Here is an 18,447-nt window from a genome sequence, read left to right as displayed (position 1 = left end):
CAAAATTAGATTTAAACAGGATGAATGGCCAAGACGTTAAGACTTAATTAAGGCACATTTTGCCTAAATTGCCGAATAGTATATCAAGTTATGACAAATTCAAAAGAGTTTTAACATTTTTGTGTGATTCTGTGTAACTTTTAGCATTTCTTCTTATACGTCTGTGTCTCCAACTAGTCTCCATCAGCTGCATCCCAGTGAGATACATGCATTTAATTTGATAATCGTTTGTAAAATTTAAATTGATCAGAACTATGCATTTGCTTTCTGCAGGATGAAAGCCCTTGGTGCTCTGCTGGGATATCCCTTTCATTCTGTTTCTTGTTAAGTGTGAGAAAACCTCTGTTTACTCTGTTATGTTTGGCAAACTGTGCAGTGGGACCGCTCGCACCCTGCACTCGGCTCCACGAGGCCTTTCATGCGTCTTCATGAGGGCTGCATTAAAAGAAGCTTTGTCGCAAAGCAACAGGTTCTCAGAGGCACAAAAATGTCAATTTCGCCTAGTTGGCAGCCAATTCTCTTCCCTCCCGAGTAATGATGTGTTTTATTTACGCTGTCCCTTAAGAGCACAATCTAACTGCAGTCCATAAACTGTAATTAACCATTTAGCCTCTAAGCTTCACACTGCAGATGGGCTGTCTAATAAATTTACACATTCATCTGTCTTCTTTAAGTCAGCCTGTCCTGAACTTCCCATCTGAGTGAACCGGGTTGATTGGACATCACAGATTTATTCCTCATGTGTGAAGCTTAGCACTCTTCTATATGCAATGAAACATCATATGCTAAAGGGATGGGATTATCTGTTTTGCCAGCAGAGACACTCAGACCTGCATCTAAGCTGGGCTTAGACCGAGCACCTCGACTGGAAGGTTTTCCCATGAGCTGGGCTTCCGCTGTTTGCTTGGGATGGACCCCTGCACGGTGCTCACAGCTGCAGCAGTCAGAAAACACAGAGCTTAGCTGTAATTAACACATGTAGTTGTACCCCCTCCGGGTCTGACAGCATGGCCACATCACCTTCTTGGAGGTTAATGTGATTTGTTTGTTGGTAATGTATACTGATAAGGGGCTTAGACTCTGCCATATGTTGATGCTAGACAGTGTTTTCTGGGTTGAGAGGCTTAAACAGAAAAGTGTCTGTGGGTCTTTTCAGTGGAGGAGGCAGCAGATGGTCACCTGGTCTGCTTTGGCCTCAGCTTGATATCTTGGATGCAGTTTTTCTGAACGTGATCCATGCTGAAACAACACTCTTAGATCTGATCGCAGATGCATCTGTAAAAGGTTAGCAGACAGGTTCGAGTCCCCTCATTGCCACTTAAGGTCCTTAAGGACTATTGTGAAACGGTGATGAAAAGGATGAGTGTTTGGCTGTCACTGCGAGGACTGTGTTATTTCCTGATCTGAAGAGAAGATTCTGTGTTTAATTAAATGTTAATAGTGTTTCTAGATCAAATAAAGCAGAGAAGGATCTTAACACAGCTTGAACACTTTGAGCTTGAGTTGCTTTGCATGATGATGAGTACTGACACCGATGTCTTTCCCACTCTGTGTTGGTATTTAAAGTTAAGTTCAAGTCTCATTAGTCATCATCACACACTGGTGAACATCTCCACATTTGACCCATCCTCATGGGGAATGGTGAGCTGCAGCAGTGGCTGCGCTCAGGAAATATTTGGCGGTTTAACCCCCCCAACCCACCCCCTTTAAAGCTGGTCCCATTTTAAAGTCTTTGGTATGACCCGACCGGATTTGAACCCTGACCTCTCAGTCCCTGGGCAGACACTCATACTACTAGGCCACTGAGAAGGTGAAACAGTTTATCTGAGTGAGAAGTCTTCCTCTGTAGAAAAACCACGCTTTGAAGGTGGATTCGTTGCTTCCATATTTCCTCCAAGCTACACCTGTTATAAACAGGGAGCCATAAAATCTACAGTTGTATTTGATCATTTAGGAACTGTAATTCTCTGGACATGGAAACTCCCTTTCAGCATGTGAAAGATGAGTTTGCTTCAAATACATTTAAAAACTTGGCTGGATCAAGAGAATCATGGCACAGCTGCTTTTAAGGAATCCACAACTGAGTCAGTCAGAAAAATAATGAAAGATCCGCGACATTAGTTTTGATTGATAGCGTTGATAAGTTACTGGCTTGTGACCTGAGATTAACCTCTTAGATTCAAGGCCCAGCTTTCCATGGAGAAACACATACCAACTTCTGCCTTTTGTGCCAGTTAAAACTAAGGCGTAAAGGTTATGTAGAAGCGCTTCTTTAAATGTCGTTGGACACCAAGGCACGATCTTCAAAAAAGATTGAAATAGCTTTGTTTCCCTGGTCAGTTAGCGTTTAAGTCTTCTTCAGGGAATCAAATAGATTATAATCAACATCAAGTTCCTTTGATGACATGGTCCATGTATAGCCTGCCCTTCAATGAAACCTCAAGAGTATAAAGAACAGAGGAGGGGATTTACATTAGCTGTCAACACAACAAAATGAAAACTACAGAAAGTGTGTCTGTAAAAGCAACTGATTATTTTTTTGTTTGATTTTTAGGGTTAGTTATGGTAGCAATCTTCAGTTGGGTTGTATATCTTAGGCGTGTCCTTGCTGTGTCGTGGTTCTAATTCCATGCTGTCGTTCTTTTTTTAAAACACAGAAACAGTTTCGTTACCTGTTTGGTCGCTACATTTCGTCTGCGGCTGCAGACTTCCTCAGGCTGACGCTGATGGAGGCGTCACTTCCTTCGAGGGCAACAACGTCCACTGCTGCCCGCGGATAAACAGAGAAGGAAGTGACGCCTCCATCAGCGTCAGCCTGAGGAAGTCTGCAGCCGCAGACGAAATGTAGCGACCAAACAGGTAACAAAACTGTTTCTGTGTTTTAAAAAAAGAATGACAGCATGGAATTAGTTGGGTTGTATGTTAGCTGTTCCTCTAATGATTATTCTCAGAAAGTTTCAGTAAATTCCATCTAATGGTTTGGAAGATATTCCGCCACAATGGTAAAATAAGTCTTAGCCAGCCTTTCCACTCGCCATGTAAGCGGTGTCCGCGAGGTTACGAAATCACAGGAGAATTGCAACTCCAAGCGTGATTTCAGGAGTTCACACAATAGCAAGCAAGGATAAAGAAGGCAGCATGTATCCTAAATGGTCTGTGGTCAATTTCTGTTCTGTTTACCTCGGCTACAGAGGTCTCACAGGAAATGATGTACGTTTTTTACTAGTTAAGCAACTGTAAACCTTTCTTTGGCTTTTATTTTGAAAGTTTCCAGATTTTAAACACTGCTTTCGTGTTTGACTTCCTGACAGACCTGATCCGAACTGTGGAGTTTGAAGCGTTCTAGAAGTGCAGCATGTATTGCTGTGAAGTACATTTTCGACCATTACTCAATGCTTTCGTGTCTGGTGGAAAGGAGGGGTTTGAGTAAAAACATACACAGACAAGGTTTGATTTGATCACCTGTACTGGCTGTTCAGTGACTCAACCACAGCCTTAAAGACGCATTAGTGATTCAGATAAAAACATGTTAACAGCATCCTAAATGTCTCCTAATCACCAGCAGGCATTGTAAAAACCTTAATGGCCTTTGCACACAATAGATTCATTCAGAGCATTTTTAATGTAATGAATCGGTCTTTTTGTACATTTTCAAGGGCAACAGGTAAAATAAACTAGCTGTTATAATCTGCTCCTTTAAAAAAATTGTAGGAGCCTATCCTACCAGAAAAAGAGAGAGAATAAAGGGCATAGAGACCGAATCTGCCAATGGAAAAATACTTGTCTAACCACAGTGAACGGCAGCCACGGGTAGGCAGCTGACTTCCCTCTGCAAGTTTCCATCGGCTCTTTTTCCATGGTGAGATGATGTCACTTTCCTCACGGCGGTGAGCCAAATTACGCACTTCCAGATTTAGGCATATTTCCCTGCCATACCGTGTTTGAGGTGTGACACCCACCCTGGCTGCAGTTATCTCGCATTTTCCCTGACAGTCTTCCCTCCGCTCTGCCAGATTCCAACAAAGATGGAGGAGATCCCGGTGTTTCTCAGCACTCTTGGAGAGCATTCCTCTCCTGTTGAGTCACTCCTCCATAAAATAAGAGGATGGGGGTTATTTTGTGCATAAAAAAATTCCCTCTGCTTCATTCTTCTATCACAGGTACGGCTTTCAGCAGATAATTTAAGATTCGGAAACAGCGGAGATATTGTCTCCATTATTTAGCAGCCACTGCTACATAAATCTTAAGAATGTCTCACCTAAACTAAAACTATTTGAAACAACTGACATTTACACACGTTAGCGTACCTGCCAAGATATAGTGTTCCTCGTCTAAATCTGCCATCCCACGCAATGTAACGAGATATATCTGAACTATTTACACTCAGAGGAGGAGGTTTTGAGAGGAACAGCTGCCAGGGGATATGTGATATCTGCAGGAGGCTGAGGAGAGCCGCATGGAGACGTGTGATGCTGGGAGGGTGTGCACCAAGAAAGATGTGAAAAGTGTTCCGTTTTGGCCCACGTCTGGTCGTAACAGTGGGGTCAACACAGGTTCAGGTTTGAATAAAGGAGCATCAAGGGGTTTTGGGATTATTTGAGGCTTCACTGAGGGGGTAGTGAATCTGGGTTTACAGAGAATTAACTGGAGCAACAGCGTCCTGTGTCTCAGAGTCCTTGATGTGTTCGAGGACAGCCGTGGAAGCCAAATGTCCCGGCAGAGGAGGCTGTCAATTCTCCCAAGGCAGTAAACAGGTTGTGACATCACATCCTGTCCAAATATGTGGAAGGAGCGTGTTCAACAATCAGAGGCCCACCCTTGTAGGTTGGCCTGCTTCCGCTCTCAGTGTGGAAACAAATACTATTGAAACACAACCACAGTGCGCTCTGTGTGGCAGAGGGCTGTTATAGTTTAGAATAATACAGCAGCTGGCTTGATGTCAGAAACAAATATTTTCTTCATGTGCTCAGGCTCTCGGTAAGACCTAATGGCTTTTGTTGACAAAGCCACTTAGCTCCCAGAGCCACTTACAGTATCAGGCGAGCAGCTCCAGCCTGCACAGAACATCTTTGATCAACAAAAAACAACAGCATTAGCCGCATGTTGACTGTCAAACATACTTTGTCCGAGTTAATTTAATTTAAAGTGATACAGGCACCTCGCTGTCTCCTCGAATAAGAGGATCAGCTGAAAGGGGAGCTGCTTTAATCCGTTGCCATGGCAACACATTGTTTGCCACCTATTGAACTTGAACAGGTAACTGGCTGAATATCTCAAAAACTAAAGAAATGTGCTGTGGGGCAGTCAGTGAGGCAGACACATCCCTGTTCAAACCCCTCAGCATACAGGGTCAGCCTGTGGAGCAGGTTCAGTCATTCCGGTATCTGGGAACAGAAACTGATGACCACCTGTCCTTTGCAAATCACAGCAATGGTGTCTACAAGAAAGCACTGCAAAGACTCCACCTACTAAGGAAGCTAAGAGCACTCAGTGTGAACAAGGACATCCTAACAATTGTATATAAATCACTGATTGAATCCATTCTAACTTTCAATATTACAGCTTGGTATAACTTTCTTACAGTTAAAAACAAAACACAACTCTCTCGCATTGTTAAATTAGGCAGCAAAATCACAGGTTCACCTCAGGTCCCACTTTCTGTTCTTCACGAGCGAGCAGTGCACAGGAAGGCTGCCCTGATCAGTGCACACTCAACCCATCCATTGAACCCACATTTTCAGTTACTTCCATCAGGAAGGAGGTTCAGGGCCAAGAAAGGTGTCTATAAGAAATCATTTGTTCCCACCGCAATTACAATTTTGAATTCTTAAAGTTTTATTTTTTTATGATGATAACATTCTACTACCTTATAATTATCTTTTTATATATTTGTGTGAATGTGATGTGGATTGTATTGTAAGGTGAGCCATGTCAAAGGTGAATTTCTGCCTCAATTTGAGGTGGACAATAAAATTTATCATATCTATCTATCTATCTATCTATCTATCTATCTATCTATCTATCTATCTATCTATCTATCTATCTATCTATCTATCTATCTATCTATCTATCTATCTATCTATCTATCTATCTATCTATCTATCTATCTATCTATCATCTATCTATCTATCATCTATCTATCTATCCATCTATCATCTATCTATCTATCCATCTATCCATCTCTTCTAGTCTGATTTTTTTCCGTGAAAAAAAAAATGTCAGGCAGGAGCGTCCCAGGATCTGTTTGAGAGCTGTCTCGGTGAGACAGATAATAGCAATCCAAAGTGCTTTTTATGTGTGATCTGACAATTGATCAACCATTGCTTAAAAATGAAATACAGCTTAGCCGGTTAATTGCTGTGATCATAAAACACGTAAACGGCAGCATGTAGAAATCACGAGGCAACATTTTACGTGATGTTTACTTGTTGCTATGAGTAATAAGACGGAAAAAGCCACGCCAAAATAAGTGTAGGAAGCCCACTAAGAATCGTAATAAAAGCATTTAAAATAAATACCATACACAGCTGAGGAAACATTGGTTTAAGTACCTGATATGAAGCGGTCGCTGCATAAGCGAAAACCTTTACTCTCGGGATCCCACAGTTTCATTTAAGCCCGGTCACTAGCACGTTTTATTACAATGATCCAATGTTTGCGGTGCTCCGGATCTTGGGGAATCCTGTAGATGGCTTATTCCTTATGTTGTCCCCATCTGTTCTGGCATTTTGGGGCACAACAGGAATCTACCATATTTCCCATTTGAGTTTTCTGACAATAACAAATAGTCCAGCTGCGGGCTTCTGCCTGCCAATATGGTGCCGTTTCGATTTGAAGTGTTGCATGCCGGGAGAAGTGACGTCAACTCCCGGAGCTCTATTTTGGATAGATAAGAATAGCTTTTTAGAATATCACCAAATTAAATCTGCAGTTAAACAAAAATATAAGCTTAATAAAGTATAATTACAAACACCACCAAGGGTATTAGACTTCTGTAATCTCAAACACCCCAAACTACTTAAAGTATGTAGGAGTAACATACATATGTATTTGGGTGCTTTTAAAGCTTGATAGACTACCTTACACTTTGACCAACATGAGGTGAATTTCCATATAAATATGGAAATCCAGTCTGATTGGTCTTTGAATGTTTAACCAGAAGATTTAGAATTCTTTGTTTATTTAGGGATTGCCAGACGCTTCGTATTAATTCAAGAAGAGAGTCAAGTTTACAAAAAGCAAGACATTTATTTTTGAAACTGTTAAAACATGACAACTAGGACACTTTGTGTGATGAATGGATCTAAGTGGATGGGATATGAGGTGTGATGATGTGTGAATGTGAGGTTATCAGAACCTTCATATCTGAAGAAACTGAGTTCTGAGTGGGAGTGAATTTGGTCTACATTAAACTAACAAAGTTGGTTCTTATCAAAAACACATTAAACGCAATCTGTCGAGTCCATGTACCTTGATCGGAGACCCCCGTGGTAGATCCGAAATGTGTTGAGGTCCGGGGACCCCAGAGGTACCGAAGTCCGTAGAAGAAACCGCAGTGCCGACTAGACCGGTCTCAAGATGTCTCCAGGTCATGACAGTTGTTATTTCCATCGTAGGAATAACTCTTAAGGAGTTGAAGTTGGTTCAGCTTTATTCCGAAGGAACCATTTGCGATTAGCTGTAGCATGCAAAAGGTTTTTGACAGCTTGTCAAAGATTCGATGGGAGCAGAGTTTCCCTCCGATGGCCAGTCAGAGTTAGGCTCAACTGAATCACTCAGGGAGTGATGCTGTTTTAAAATAATGGCCATATCTTGGTTTATTGATGGATCAGAACTTGCCCTGTAAATGGGTTTTGCCAACAAACCCAGATACACACCTCCCTCAGACATGAAGATGCTGATTTTGTGGATAAGAAAATATCTATGTGCCGTGACGTTGATTATAACTTGCGTCATTGAGATATGGTGAATGTGTCTAGTCCAGTCAGTGTGCTGATTAAATATAAGCTTTTACTTCTTTTGAATCACAGACAATCAAGATTGGTTCATCTATTCCATTTTACTGTGTGCTGATTTATCGCCCACCTGGACCAGCCACAGCTTTTCTTAAGGATTTTAGTGATTTTTTATCTTCTATCATAAAGCTGGAAAATGTTTTAATTCTGGGAGATTTTAATATTCATATTGATGACAGCACTTCTGGCCCAGCAGTGGAACTTTTAACAATGACTGAATCTTTCAATTTTGAGCAGCATGTCTCTGGCCCCACCCATCAAAAAGGCCATACTCTAGACCTTGTGTTTTCCCTTGATCTGAATATTTCCAATCTTTGTGTGAAGGATGTCCACATGAGTGACCATAGCTGTGTTTTATTTGATTTACACTTTAATCTTGAGTCTACGCCTTCTGTGGTCATCCCACAAAGGCGCATTATTTCAGAGAATACAGCAGCTAGATTCATTGAGATGTTTGACTCCAATTTGTTTTTGGAATCTCAGGATGTGGACAGCCTTATTCACAGCCTAAATAGTCGCTGTAAATCCATTTTGGATGTGGTTGCTCCTTTTAAATCTAACAGGGTAACTCGGAAACCATTTTCTCCTTGGATAAATGACAGCATTCAGAACTTTAAAAGACTGTGCAGGAAAACGGAACGCCTGTGGAAGTCCACTAAACTCGAGGTCCATAGGCTGTACCTTAAGGACCTTATGCTTTCTCTAAATGAGCTGATAAAAAAATCCAGGTCTGAATACTTCCGCAAACTGATTATCCAAAACAAGAAAAAACCACAAGTTTTATTTGACACTATTAGCTCTATTGTGGCTCCTGCTGCGCCTCTTACACCTGTTTTCAACAAAGCAGATGCAAACAAATTCCTTAATTACTTTGTTGATAAAATTCAAAATATCAAAGACAAACTCCCATCTTTTCAGTCATGTAATGATGATATTGATGAACTCCCTGCGCACGCGTGGTCCTCTTTCTCACCTGTAACACAGGATGATATTTTAGCTTTGGTAACCACAATGAAGCCCTCTTTTTGCCTGGCTGATGTCTTACCTTGTAAACTCCTTTCAAAAGTATTTGATGCCATTGGTCCCTGGGTTACCAGAATGTTTAACCTGTCCCTTTCTTCTGGCGTTTTCCCTAGCTGTTTTAAACATGCTTTTGTGGAACCCCTACTCAAAAAATCTAATCTGGATCCAACAGATCCTAAAAATTTTAGACCGATATCAAAACTCCCTTTCCTGTCCAAAGTCTTAGAGAAAGTGGTATCTGAACAACTGGTTTCCTTCTTACAGGATCGCAATATCTTTGACAGGTTTCAGTCCGGTTTCCGTAAGCACCACTCTACGGAAACTGCGCTGCTTAAAGTGTCCAATGACATCTTGATGTCCGCAGACTCTGGGAAATGCACGGTCCTAGTTTTACTAGACCTTTCGTCCGCATTCGACACGGTTAACCATGAGATCTTGCTGAGTAGGCTCCGCGAGTTGGTTGGGTTGTCAGGTTCTGTCCTGGCGTGGTTTACATCCTATTTATCCGGGAGAAGCCTAAGTGTCTCAGTCAACCAGATCCTGTCTGACCCAACTGATCTACGGTGTGGAGTACCCCAGGGCTCAGTTTTGGGCCCGATTTTGTTCTTGTTGTACATCCTTCCTTTAGGAAACCTAATACAGGAGTTTGCCGATGATGTTTCCTATCATCTCTTTGCTGATGATCTTCAGCTGTATTGTTCTTTCAAGCCTTCTGACGTAAAAAATTGCATTCTTTATTATCATGTTTTGAGCGAATCAAACAGTGGCTCGGTGCAAATGCCTTACGGCTGAACTCAGACAAAACTGAAGTACTGGTGATTGCCCCCGATGATGCTGCTCCAGGGATTCACCAGCAGTTAGGTGATCTGAGCTTGTCTGTAAAACCTACCCTTAGAAACCTTGGAGTTTTCTTTGACAAGGGAATGTCTCTTGAACATCACGCAAAGCAGTTAACTAGAAACTGTTTTTACCACTTGAGACAAATTTCTAAACTCAGAACAATGGTGTCTAAAGCTGATCTTGAGTTGATTATTCACGCGTTTACATCATCCCGTTTAGACTACTGTAATAGTTTATTTTCTTGTCTAAACAAAAAAGAGCTGTCCCGCTTACAACAAGTCCAGAATTGTGCAGCTAGAATTCTGACCCGTGACAACAGAAGGGCCCACATTACCCCCATTTTAAAAGCTCTTCATTGGCTTCCTATCACATTTCGCATAAATTTTAAAATTCTTGTGCTGACTTTCAGAGCGCTGCATGGTCTGGCTCCATTGTATGTTCGAGACATGCTCTGCCCTTACACGCCTTCTCGCAGGCTGAGATCTATGGATCAAAACCTTTTAATGGTCCCACGTACTCAGTTCAGGACACGAGGAGATCGCTCATTCCAGGCCGTCGCTCCTAGGCTCTGGAATGAGCTACCTCTGTCTTTACGCTCAATCGACTCAGTTGATGTTTTTAAGAGCAATCTTAAAACCCATTTGTTTCTCCAGGCATTTTAAACTTAGTCTCATTCAGATTGGTTTTATTTGACACTGTATATTGTGGCTGTATTTTACTGTATTTATATGTTGTTGCCTTTTAACTTGTGAAGCACTTTGTGACCTTTTTGTCTGTGAGAGGTGCTATACAAATAAAGTTACTTACTTACTTACTTACTTATATGGGTCATATATTTCATTTCATCCTTGTTAATCTTTCAATGTAATAATAATATTAAATTCAACTTCAGTAAGTTAAGCACAGATTAATCAAAACATTTCATTTAACCATATTGTCCATTTCATTATATAATTAGTTATTCATATAACATGTGTTCATTCAGCCATGTTATTATTTAATGATTATTTAACTTATGACTCGTAAACGTTCTTCTTTCATGAGAGTGTGCAATCCTGCAGTCTTATCAAAAGAAGGCTTTGTTTGGGAACATAGGCTGACATCTTGTTCCCCCTGAAATGTCAACAAGGGCTGCAGAATCTTCTGGGCTTTAGAAGACAGCATAGAAACTCCACTATGAAATTAGGTCTGTAGATGACCAGATATTGTGTACGTCAATATGTAGGTGAAAAGTGACCATTTCTGGACATTACAAGTATATAAGACACTGTCCAAAATATACCATAGAATATCAATCCCTATTGAAAAATGGGGGGTGGATCTATCAGTCAGCTTTGACCAGAACTTCTGGTCCCAAACTTGTTTAAAAACTTTTAACGATCAGACACCCCAATTTACAATTAATTCAGTACAAAATTCTACCCAGAGTACACTATACAGGTCATCGGATGTTCAGGATGGGGTTTGTGCCGTCTGACACCTGCACACGTTGCACAAACAACATTCCTGACAATTACATCCACACACTGTGGTCCTGTCCACCTGTCCAGGATTTTGGGGGTAGGGAATGTGAAGAACTGTCAAAGTGTCTGAAATGTCATATGCCAACTTCCACCTCTGTTTGCTAGGAAACCTGGACGATGTCCCGATTGAAACGCCGTTGGTTCATTTTGTTCTGACTGCCATATGCATCGCTAAGAAAACTATCCTCATGAATTGGAAAAATAGAGATGCTCTTTGCATCAACCTGTATATAAATATTTTGTTAGATCATATTGCACTTGAAGCAGCCTCTGCTTCCACTTCAAGTCAATTTATCTGGGCTCCTTTGATCAGTTCCATCATATAGCGATGATAGGGAGCGATTGATATTGTCCTGCGGGGTGATGTGGGTGATGGGGTGGAGGGTCTGAGTTTGGAGTATGCGGACATTCCCTGAAGGTGGGTTCACTGGGGGGTGTCTGGGGGGCTGCTGCTCCCCTCTGGAGGTGCTTGGGTTGCCTCGGGGTGGACTACTGCCATTTGTGAGTGGGGCCCCTTGGGGGGTCTCGGCGGCGGCCATGGGTTGTTGCCTGGTGGCTGCATCGCTCCTGAGTTGGCCTGGGTGGGGGCCTGGGGGCTCAGGGTGTGGGGTTGACGCGCCCCGTGTGGGGATCTGGGTGGGACTTGGGGATGGGGTCCTGACTCGTAAGCTGCCAGGAAGTGTCATGTTTGGAGGAAGGTACCTAACGCAAGACATTCAGAATGCAACACAGACCAAGAGCGGGGGTAAAAATGATTTATTTTTAAAGAAGGAACTGAGGATGCACAGATAAGTCTGTGGTTGGTACTGCTATGACAGCTCAGCGTCTGGAGGAGGGAGAGCACAGGTGAGCATAGATTCTGATTCAGAGGTCCATTTTAGGCAGAGGTGTTCAGCAGAACTTACTGTGGGACGAGAGGTTGCAGGCTGGAGGAGGGAGCAGGTAGAGAGCTGGGGGGTGTCCTGGTGGATGGGGCACTGGGTTGAGATGAGAGAGGTGGGTTATGGAGATTGGTGAGATGGTCCACATGCTGAGTATCCAAATCCTCGAGTTGTTTAGGTATCCAAAAGCAAGCGACCAGAGAACAAGCGGGAATCCTGAAGAAGGGAAGTAATCCATAATAAGCTCCCGACGGTAGCAAAAGTCAAAAATTCCAAAATACCTAGAGCAAAAATACTAAAGCACAAGAATCCTAGAGATACAAGAGGTTAACTCAAGTGACGGGGTACTACCAAGCTGAGGCAATCTTCCGGTGTTGAATTGGGTCCTCCATCCACCTTAAATAGGAAAACACCCCGCTGATTGCTGATTAGGAACAGCTGGGGCACTCCCTCTCCTGACAAGAGCCTCAAAGATGGTTAGGTGAATGAGAGCACTCACCCCAGCTCATGACAGGAAGAAGGCAGGAACAAGCGGCAGTGTGTGGCCCAGGCTCAGGGGCCTCAGGTGGACCTTGGCTCCTCTGAGACAATAACAACTCTGTCTCATCATGGGGGAAGGAGATGTACAGGAGGAGGAGGACCCAACCTTACCTGGATGTCTCATGTCTTACATATTCTGCAAGTTGTGCAAATGCAGGGATGAGAGTAGATATTCTGCTGGGGTGGGGTTGGGTTGGTGCCTTCGGACTCGGTGGGGCTCTGTGATGCTGCTGCTTTGAGCCCTGGCGAGATAGGTTGGGGTCTCCATGCCCTGGGGGCATTTTGGGAACAGAGGTGCCTATTGGGGTCAGTGGGAGAGCTGACTCCCTGGAGGGCTTAGGTCAACCAGCCATTCCTCCCCATCCCCACACATTTTCCTCCTCCTGCTCCTTCACATCGTCACACAATCATGCGCATAGGATCTTGAGGGGTGGGCAAGTCAGCGGTGCCGGTATGGATCTCATTTCTGCATTCCTGTGGCAGCCTGCCCCACAATTTTATTTGCACATTAAATACTTTCACCAACGACATTCAATGCAAACACACACTTAGGGCCTTGGGAGGGAGCACACTCAACAGCATTTGGCAAGGGGATCTTTCAGCCTCATCCCGAGTGCCGGTGCCCACTTCCAATTTTAAACTGCACTTAGACACAAAGGGCTGTGGGGGGGGGAAGAGGGTTTGTGTGGTTGTATCAGCTGGCATAGGCCAGACGATGCCTGCACTGCCCACTCACCACAGCCATGGATTACACCTCACCAACACGCACTAACACTGTATTGGAGCAGGCGGAGGGAGTCTAGGGGTCTTAGCACACCTCTGTTGTTGTTTGGCTTCCCGGGGCTGGAGACTAGAAGGGGGAGCTGGCCATCTTGTTGGGGTCTGGGGTGGTGGGATGCTTTGCTCAGCATTGGGCGGGGGTGCCTGCTCATCATCAGCCCAGCAGAAAAGGGCGAACTCTGGGAACTTTGTGCAGCAGTACCAGGACCAGAGTGAATAGGGTGTGTATGGGGAGCATACGTGGGTGTCTAGCATTCATTTTTCTAAGTCTTAGATTGTATGCGTATGTGGGAGCATGACGGAGGGAGTGTGTGACTGTGTCAGTGTATGGCTGTACATGTCAGGAGGGGTCTTGGACTCCTCCCCTCTCCTCGAACTTCTTGTGCAACTACACATCTTCGCCTCCCCCTGCCACGTTTGGTGTGGAGTTTGGTGCCTTGGTCTGCCAGAGTGTTCGTGGCTCCTGGGTCAGGGGGTTTAAGATTTTTGGAGTCTGCCTGATCGATCCTGGTGGCAGCCTGGTGGGATCTGAGTCCCTGGGCTCTGTTGGGTCCCCGGCGGGGCTGGTTGCCCCTGGGTCCCGGGTCACTGGGTTCCGGGCTCGGCCGGCTAGGGTGGGAGGCTGTGGGCGGGTCTGTGGGCTTGACGCTGATATCTCCCAGGACTCTGCCAGCTGCTGGTTGTGACCCCCCGGCGCAATCCTCTGTGCCTCTCGAGAGGGAGCCGGGGCTTTTCTGGTTACAGTCTCCCTGGGGTCCCTGCACTCTGGGACAGTTCCTGGGACTTGGAGTTCCCTCCATCTCCTACACATTTTTTTGGGGGGTGGGGGGTGGGGGTGGGGGGTAGATCTTTGGCCCCTCAAACTCTCTATTGGATGCCCCTATAGAGAAATCTTACGTATACAAGCGCGGGTACGTACACAGGTGTTCACATGATGCTCTCTTAAGTATGGACTTGGGCATGTTCAACACATGTCTTAAGGCTGTGGTTGGCACTAAATGCACTGTGATTTATTATCGTGTGATTGTTCAGTAGAACAATGTTGATTTTATATTTCCTCATCATGTTGATGTTTACTCTTGCTGTATTGATGCGTGTCCCCTTCTTTTTTCTCTCTCTCTTTCTGCAGGTCTAGAAGCAGACTCTTGTTCATCATTGATTGTTCATTTTGGCTACAACCACAGTTAACCCTCTGGAGGCAGGCGTTGCAGATTTGCAATGTTAAAATTTGAGCCTGAGAGGGTTAATGTTCAGATTTTGTTACTGGTGCAGATATTTACGTCCAACTAGCACTAAACCTGCGGTTAGAAGTCCTTGTGTAAATCTGAGTTATCAGAGTCCCAAAGATATAAAAAAAACTTAAAGAAAAATACTCAACAAAATAAAGAAAGAAATGAATAATGCCTCAAATCAGTTTTGCCTATTTATGGTTATAAACATGGAGATCATCAAAGTCATCTAAGTCTTTGATAGTTGACTCACTGCGTGGATGAGTCACCATAGATTAGTGTTGTATGGTTTCTGCTTCTCTTTTAGGGTAAAACATGTTTACTGATGCCTCTGTTTGTGTCATTTGTTTAGCTTCTGGAATTCAGCTGTGTTTATTCCAACCGTGCATGTTAGCCACTTCTGTTCTAACCAGAAAACCAGGATGCATTACAAGCTTCAGGTCAAATGTCTGTTTATTATCACAAAACCGGGCTGTGATGTGAGGTTCCAGTAAACTAAATCAAATCTCATTTTGCGAGGAATTCCCTTACCTTCCTGAAACGGGCTGCGGAGGTCTACATACCCCACCATTATGTTAAGATCTGTTGATGTTTGTTGGGAAATTGTTTTCACTTTCAGCCCACAGGAGGTTCAGAGTTTAGTGTCAGTAACTTAACAGCAGAGTAGCACTTGTTGGTTTTATTTATTGTTGGCTCAAGGGCCCTTTCAGCAGTGTCTTTAGGCCCTTAGTTCTGCACATTCCAGTTTAATTGTTGTATGGTCCTGGTACAACTATGCATCCAGCTTTTAAGACCGGTTTTCAACCTCAGGGGTCATATTTGGGATTGGTCTCTTAGACAAAAATAATAATTTTGCTACTTATTTGACACTTCGGAAGATAAAGTTTGAAAGTTTAGCCAGATGTAAGATTTTAAATAAGGGCTCAATAAGCTAGAAGACTAACATGTATGTATGTATGTATGTATGTATGTATGTATATATGTATGTATGTGAAAGTGGGTGTTCACCCTCCGTAACATGGGAGTGTTCCGTCCATCCAACATCCGTGGGGGTGGGGGAGGGTATATCCATGCGTGGGGGTCCATGCCAGCAATGCCTGTTGGTGTGTCAGTTGATGGCTTACGGAGTAATCCATCACCCTTTTAGGTGAGTCGGGCTCCCCTTAGCTCCCTTGAGCTCCCCTTAGCTCCCCTGTAAGTTAAACCCTGAGTATTTCTACTTCATGCTTCTTCACTGGCACAAGAGTGAAAGAAATGGGGTCATTTTAACATCAAATCTCGTCTCCAGAGGCTGAAGCAGTGATTATTATTCAAAAAAGTAGCGGAAAACAAGAACACGTCCTGCTCTTCTCTTATTTATAAAACAATCTGCTGGCTGAGCAATAAAGTCAGACTTGCTCCAGCTTTCCCTCCGACACCCCTCCACCACCACCATCTTCTGCAGCCCCTTTTCTCAGATTCTGTATGTTTGGATTTTTCACAGTATTAAAAGAGTCGCTTTGTGGCCTCCATCCAAATGTTTTTTTCATCTCTTATTAATCCTGGCCCCCATGGTGCACATTTTTTAAGAATCTGGTGTTTGCAGCAGCTGTGTAACACGGAGCATGTATGTTTTTGTCTATTATAATTGATATATTCACACAGATTCCTAAACAGAACTGCAGAAGGGAACAACTTCATGTTAGCGGAGCTGACAATCCCTCTCAGAACTTTCAGATCTCATCTTGCACTTTCTCCTCAGGTGCTCTCTGTGCTTATGATATTTACTCTGTAAGGCATATGCACATCATGAAGAACTGAAAATACCTCCAGGCTTTTAGAGATGTCCCCAAATCCCACAGTGTGGCTCTCGGTAACGAGGCTGAACTTGTGTTTATGTTTTGAATATAGATTAGGCAGTTAAGCGTACCGATGGAGGAAGGATTAGAAAGGGCAGCTCAAAAAGACAGATGTCTGAATCTCTTTTTTTCTTTTTCTTTTTTCTGCATTAGGGTTCATTTTCATCTGCTTTTGATTAAAATCCAGCCCCACAGGGCCCGGCCAGGCCCATTCCATCACCCGCTCTGGGAGGAATTTGGTTAGATTTTTGCTGAAAGCAGCATTTTCCTTCACTCAGATTGCACCGAATGCCTCACCGCTAAGCACCTTAAAATAGATACTCAACATGGAGATTACATCTGAGTGTCAAGGAAGGACGACTAAACGATTTGGTTTCAAATACATTTACCTGTTTAGTATGTTTTCTGCCCATGTGTGCTGACATGACAGGACCAATGGAAATGTGGAGCAAAGCGTTGACCAATGTGGCTGAATTAAACACCATGATGTTATGATCTTGTATGCATAGTTCATATGATCTCAATTGATATTTTGAATTAAAAAGTGTTACACAAGTAGATTCCTAAATGTTCCCTGTCAGGACTGATGAGCTAATGGCTAGTGTGGGTGCATCCAAGTTGAAATTTGGCTGCTGTTGTTTTGACACTAGTAGGGAATAGGTTCATTTTATAAACATGCGGACCTATGTTACTTTAATGTTACACACTTATTTTGGCAGAAATATTAAGACTTTTCTACTGGATTTGACCCCTGGATTCCCCAGATGTGCTTAATTTTACTCTCCCTGGTAAGAAGTCCATATAAATAACCAACTAATATAAAACTGAAAACCATATAAAGGTTAATAAATACATTTGAGTGAACCTCTGTTACGTTTAGCACTCTGGAGTTATTTCTAAGATGGCAGCAGTACGCTTTTTGTCTTGGCTGTGCTTGAACTTGGCCGTTGGCTACTCAGTTATGAAGAACGTAGCATCTATATTTTTCTAAATGGAGGCGATTCAAAAAGTTCCTACAAATAAGATATAAAAATACATCAAAATGATGAAATGTTTTTTGTCTAAACCAGATTTTTTGTCACTTAAAATTCTTGTTAAGAGTAATATAAACTCAAAAAGCGTTTCTATTGTCAATTTGAGATCATTTAAGGATGTTAACTGTCACGGTGCATATTTATTTATTATGTATTTATTCAATTTATTGATTTTCTGCTTTGCCTAATCTCCAGGTTTACCTTCCCTGAGCGGAACAGGAACAGTCACGGTTCTGGTGGACGATGTTAATGACAAAATCCCAGTTTTCACTTCCCCCACTTTCCACACAACCATAGCAGAGGACGCTCCAACAGGAACAGACGTGCTTTTGGTCAACAGTTCAGACACAGATGTGGGCATCAATGGTGTCATAAGGTATTGCAATATTCTGTTTTTGTAATTTTATGATCACTTAACACATTTTTTGAATTCCAGTCAATTATTTCTAAAATATGAGTAGAAGTAGAAAACTAAGTTGAAATTTGAGTTTTTGCCAAAAAACAACTGCTTATCATGCTAAAACTTATTTGATCTCACAATACTTTTGGGTTACTCTGTGCATTTGCAGTGTGAACTAGATTAGCCTTAATTTGGTAACGTTCTTTGAACATATTGTTTTACAACGGTAGAAGATTCTAGCTCACTTACCGCAAAATTCCACTACCTCCGCTCCGGCACGATCTTCGCAGCAAAAACGGTCCCGCTGTAGTCAATCAGAGCTATTCCACTACTGCGGCCGTTCC

At 43.0% G+C, this 18,447-nt stretch overlaps 1 protein-coding gene across 1 annotated transcript in view; it reads left to right on the top strand.

Moving 5' to 3' along the window:
• fat4 (FAT atypical cadherin 4) overlaps nt 1-18,447 on the top strand; it is a 145,240-nt gene that overhangs the window by 96,059 nt on the left and 30,734 nt on the right. Inside the window, exon 7 of the mRNA XM_054739360.2 lies at nt 17,899-18,079. Within this exon, the coding sequence (XP_054595335.2) occupies nt 17,899-18,079 (181 nt within the window). The remainder of the gene's footprint in view (nt 1-17,898; nt 18,080-18,447) is intronic.

Source organism: Nothobranchius furzeri, chromosome 1, assembly GCF_043380555.1.
Source record: "Nothobranchius furzeri strain GRZ-AD chromosome 1, NfurGRZ-RIMD1, whole genome shotgun sequence".
Lineage (NCBI taxonomy): Eukaryota > Metazoa > Chordata > Actinopteri > Cyprinodontiformes > Nothobranchiidae > Nothobranchius > Nothobranchius furzeri.
Note: the sequence above shows the minus strand (reverse complement) of the source record. Positions and strands in the feature narration are given on the sequence as shown.